We start from the raw sequence: 6,077 nt of genomic DNA, 5'->3' as shown, positions 1-6,077 counted from the left end.
TACTGGCCAACTTAAGTTAAGAGATGAATGTGTTCTCATTGTGCTGAAGTATAGATTACTACAATACTAAATAATTTGTTGTTAAAATATATCTGTGAGTTTGCTATTACATGATAAATTATGAATCTACAATGCCTACTTACATACTTAAATAAACCTATTTAAACTTGTCCTTGACGTATCTCCTGTCACTCTCTTTATCCTCCCACTTACTCTCCAGCCTCTTTCCATGTTTCCTTCCCCCATCTCCTTGCTCTCTAGCCACCCATCCTTCTCTTTTTCTTACCCGTCCTCTCTGTCCCTCGCTGTCCAATGTTTTTTTATTTTACTCCTGCTGAATAATACATGGCCTTACCTCTTTATTTCTCTCCTGCAGGGATTTTGGGACCGCCATTCTCCCTCGTCGTGTGATCATTCTGTAGAGGCAGAAGACTATCATGAGTTAATGATGACTGGAAGCCAAATACTGGTCCTGTGTTCTTCCAGTTTTAGTCTTATTCACAAATACTCCTGTATTATTAACAAATACTATAGCTTTCTCTGAAAACTAAATGTCTTAATTGCAGGATAATTTCACATAATCATTTAATCATCTCATACAATGCTACACACAGTTCACAGGGTTTTTTTTTTACCCCTAAAAAAAAAAAGTATTCATCTTATTATAAACACAATACCTTCTACTTAATTTTATGAGTTTTAAGAAGACTACAATTCAAACTGATCAAATAAATACAATGAAATTTTATTTTACTTATGGTAGTATTAAACCTTTTCACTTTTAGTGGTTTACATTTTTTATAGTTTATAGTCTATGGATACTAGGCTACTATTATCAAAGAATTAGTAATTGTAATTCTAGGTTAGGCCATGAGATGGTAGTAAAGACTTTTTAAGCATAGTGTCAGGAAATATTATTTTTTTTTTTTTTTTTTTTACACATGCCCAGAATTCTTATGTAGCTACACTCTAAAAAATGCTGGGTTAAATACAACCCAGTGCTGGGTAAATATTGGACAGAACACATGCTGGGTTATTTTCATCCAACAGTTGGGTTAAATGTTGGGTTAAACCCAACCTTCTGGGCAGTAACCCAACCGCTGGGTAAAAACAACCCAATCGCTGGGTTCGTCCATATTTAACCCAGCATTTTTTAGATGGAAGTTGAATGTATGTGATGCTTAGCCTGTAGATGATTACACAGATGATATTGTCCTGTTTGACATCCCATTACAACAGTCTGTCAAAATAATGCACACCCATTTTTTTTAAAGAGTCACGCCCATAAACATTTCACGTCACGCACAGTCAAGACGCCAATAAAATAAACGCCGTGAAGAGCGCGCGGTTCGTTCTGTGAATGTTTTCTCGACAACTTGAATGGCTCTTCGCTTGTAGATGGGATGTTCTTTCTTTTATCACAGATAGAGCCAGAAATTCAATACAGCACATGTGTGTAGTTATTACATATCATGCATTTAACTGGGACTTGGTTATCTGATGGATAATGAGAGCAATATCTTGTCAGAACCAAGGACAGCTCTCAACAGCCAATATGATTTCGACGCTGACAAAGGATCGCGTGCAGGCACTCATGACTAGTTTGACATCTGAAGTGATGGACGTACGTTTTCTTAACAAGATGCACGACACCACTACAACTTTGCCGACGCCAAGTTTCATGGATAACGAGACCAGATGCGGAGAACCGGTTTTGAGTTACGGACATGTTGAGAAAGTGCTCATCGGAGGGGTTCTGACCTTGCTTACCATTTTAACAGTTTGCGGGAATTTGTTGGTGGTCATATCAGTGTGTTTTGTGAAGAAACTGAAGCAACCTTCTAATTACTTAATCGTTTCTCTGGCCGTTGCAGACCTGTCGGTTGCGGTGGTCGTAATGCCGTTTGTCTGCATCACTGATCTCATAGGAGGACAGTGGATCTTTGGTCGTGTTTTCTGTAATGTATTTATCGCCATGGACGTGATGTGCTGCACCGCTTCAATAATGACACTATGTGTCATAAGCATAGACAGGTAGGTCTCCCAGATATGCTGTAATTAAAAATAGATGCAAGCATAATTTGGTTAAACTGATCAATGGTAGATGGCTATATACACGTTAAGTGTGTAATTTAGTATGTATATTAGACCGGGGTAAGTTGTCACATTTTTTACTCCACATTTTTAAAAATTCTCAGCGTGGTTTATTTTTGAAAATCAGTTTCTTTATAGACTCATATTTTAGCTTGACTACGAATAAGCTGAACATTTTCACCATTATAGACCAGAAAAATACAGGCATATTTACTTTTTAAAGGGTCATACCTGTACGTTTCACAATAGAACACGCCTATAAACAGCCTAATTTAAACACATTTTCTGGAAAATGTAAACACTAAAATAATTATGAAACACAAAACAATTTATAAAACCAGGAAAAATGTAAAAAAATAAATAAATCTAAAAATGTTAAAAAATTTAATTAATCAGACCATTAGTCAAACCATATATGTATATATATATATATATATATATATATACACTGTATATATATATATATATATATATATATATATAGAGAGAGAGAGAGAGAGAGAGAGAGAGAGAGAAAGAGAGAGAGAGAGAGTAAATATAAATGACAGCATACACTAAAAACATAGTAACATCTAAATTAACTGGTGTTATTCAAATAAAAAAATTATGTTATCTAACATCACTCAATTTAAACACATTAATAATAATAATAATACCTTTATTTAACCAGGAAAAGGCTCACTGAGATTAAAATCTCTTTTCCAGGAGTGTCCTGGCCAAAATAGGCAGATTACTACATGCATTACAAAACCAACATATAACCAGTAAAAAAACAATTACACACTGTTAAGTTGCTCTCTAGATTACATAGTAAGGACTTAAAATAATTATAAGACACCAAGTTTTGTAACTTCATTTCCTTTTGGAGAAGATTCCAATCTGAGGCGGCAGCTATTTAAAAGAGGTTTTACCAAGATCAATTCTGACAAAGGGCACACAGAGATTATAATTTGTTTCAGAATGTAATGAATGATTTCCAAACAAAGTCCTTTGTATAAAACAACAGAGATAATTTGGCAAATGACCCAGAATTGCCTTATATATCATCAAATGCCAATGCATTTTTCTGTGAATTCTCAAGGAAGGCCATGCAACTTTCATATAATTCACAATGATGAGTTAAAAATTTACAATCAGTTATAAATCTTAGAGCACCGTGGTACAAAGCATCCAAGGAAGAAAGAAGGTAAGAGGGGGCATGCTGGTAAACCACATCCCCATAGTCGAGAATCGGTAGAAATGTAGCAGACACTAATTTTTTTCTCACCTTAAATAGGAAACATGACTTATTATTAAAGTAAAACCCTAACTTCTTCTTTAATTGTTTACTCAGATACTTGATATGTGAACCAATTTGTAATTTGTTATCAATGATAATACCCAGATATTTGTACTCTGACACTGAGGTAACTTGGCTCCCCTGAGAAGTTTGAAGGACAATAGAGTTCTCTAAAGAAGTTCTAGAATTTGAAAATAGCATACATTTAGTTTTTTCAACATTTAAAAATATTTTTCAACATTAAGTTATTTTCAAGCTTATAAACTTAATTGTATGGGTTATATCAGGCAGATATATCTCTTCAAGATAAATCTCAATTAAAGGTTACCACTTTTTACAGTGTATGTAACATTTTTGAAAAACACAATTCATGAGAACCTTGCAGTTCAAATCTCCCTTTTTATATATATTCATATATATTCAACTATTGTCTGCATGTATGTCAGTGTGATTATATCATAATCACTTGTTTACCTAACAAATATATATATATAAAAAATAGTTTGAAGGACAGAATAAAAGTAATTAAAAACACTGCTGGACAAAACTTATTTGACTAAAAACCTTACTGTGCTATTTACATATTTTATAGCTATTTATTCATTATGACAACTAGCCCTGGTCTCTTTTCAAGGAGATATATCAAGCTTAGATTGTACTATTCCAAATAAGGACAAAGAAAGTCACCACCAAAGTGCCCACATTTATGCATTCTTTGACAGTGATGCACTTTAACAGTCCTTTTTTTCCCTTCTTTCATTTTTCCCATTCTCCACTCCATTTTCTCAGGTACCTGGGCATCACTAAGCCGTTGACGTATCCCGTGAGACAGAGTGGAAAGTGCATGGCTAAAATAGTGCTGTCTGTATGGCTTCTCTCTGCCTCCATCACACTACCCCCACTGTTTGGATGGGCTCAGAATGTCAACGATGACAATTTGTGTCTGATCAGCCAGGATGTGGGCTACACTATCTACTCCACCGCCGTGGCCTTCTACATTCCCATGTCCGTGATGCTCATTATGTACTACCGGATATACAGAGTGGCAAAGGTGAGTGCTGCCAAACACACAATTGCTGGTTTTCCCAAAGCCGAAGACGAGGAAAGCGTGAACTGCGTGACTGCGGTCCTAAAGCTGCAGAGGGAGGTGGAGGAGTGTGTGAGCTTTTCTCGCCTTCTCAAAAATGACCGTAAAAACATCTCCATCTTTAAAAGAGAGCAGAAGGCAGCGGCCACCCTTGGGATTGTTGTGGGGGCTTTCGCCGTATGCTGGCTGCCATTCTTCCTGCTTTCTACGGCGCGGCCGTTCATCTGCGGGGTGCAGTGTAGCTGCGTGCCTTTGTGGGTGGAGAGGACACTACTTTGGCTGGGCTATGCCAACTCGCTCATCAACCCCTTCATTTATGCATTCTTCAACAGAGACCTCAGGACCACCTACCATAACCTCATCCGCTGCCGCTATCGGAACATCAACCGCAAGCTATCGGCAGCCAGCATGCACGAGGCTTTGAAACTAGCTGAGAGACCTGACCTGGTGCTGTAGGCTGTCTGTACCCTTCATGTCTCTCTAGGGACTGATGCAGTCACACAGAGGCCGAGAGACTTTTTGATGAATTCCTTATTGCTTATTGCTAAGTGAAATTGGAACGGTTGTAAAGCTTCATGAAATGCTTTATAAATGTGATCTTATTGCTGTAAAATGTGCTTGATGAAGGAGCAAAATAGCAATCAAAATCAAAGTGCGATGAATACACACAATATTTCATAAAGTAAACTTTATTGTTTATTTCTTTGCTTATATTATATGAGACCCTGGACAACAAAACTAGTCATAAGAGTCAAATTGAGATTTATATATCTGAATAAATAAGCTTTCCGCTGATGTATGGTTTGTATAGATAGGACAATATTTAGCCGAAATACAACTATTTAAAAAAATCTGGAATCTCAACACAAAAATCGAAATATTAAGAAAATCACCGTTAAAGTTGTCCAAATTATGTCCTTAGCAATGCATATTACAAAGCAAAAATTAAGTTTTGATATTTTTACGATAGGAAATTTACTAAATATCTTCATGGAACATGATCTTTACTTAGTATCCTAATGATTTTTGGCATAAAAAAAAATCTATAATTTTGACCCATACAATGTATTGTTGGCTATTGCTACAAATATCCCTGTGCTATTATGACTGGTTTTGTGGTCCAGGGTCACATATGTAATACTTCTTAATAACCACGAACCTGTGGTGGCATGGAAGAAATATTTTTTTGGACATAGATTACTTTTAAAAGGACAGTTTACCCACAGACCTAAATTATGTCACCATTTACTCACCCTCATGTCATTCCAAACCTGTATGACTTTCCTTAGTATGTCGCAAAAGTCATATTGGACCCTATTGACTTACATCATATGGACATACATACATAAATACAAATATCTAAAGTTAACAGGTTTTGAACAACAAGAGGGTGAGAAAATAATGCCATCATTTTAATTTTGGGGTGAACAATCTTTTTTAATTATCTAAGTACATAATTTATAAAGCATAATAGAACACTAGAATAAAGTATACAGTGTATGAGCAATCATAAAGATGTTTTGAACACTCCACTTCGTCCCATCCCTTCTGCCCTCCAAATCACCATCAGTGATTGCCACTAATAATGTGACAGCAAGCTGAGTGTCACACCAATAG

At 36.0% G+C, this 6,077-nt stretch overlaps 1 protein-coding gene across 1 annotated transcript; it reads left to right on the top strand.

Moving 5' to 3' along the window:
* Positions 1-1,555: 1,555 nt before the first annotated feature.
* htr7 (5-hydroxytryptamine receptor 7) lies at positions 1,556-4,916 on the top strand (the record flags this gene model as incomplete). The annotated part of the gene is made up of 2 exons (XM_079397680.1): positions 1,556-2,034; positions 4,163-4,916. The coding sequence occupies 2 exons, from the start codon at positions 1,556-1,558 to the stop codon at positions 4,914-4,916; spliced, it is 1,233 nt and encodes a 410-aa protein (XP_079253806.1).
* Between the last annotated feature and the right edge of the window lie 1,161 nt (positions 4,917-6,077).

This window comes from Barbus barbus (assembly GCF_936440315.1).
Source record: "Barbus barbus genome assembly, chromosome: 38".
Classification (NCBI taxonomy): domain Eukaryota; kingdom Metazoa; phylum Chordata; class Actinopteri; order Cypriniformes; family Cyprinidae; genus Barbus; species Barbus barbus.
This window is presented reverse-complemented; position numbering and strand designations above follow the sequence as displayed.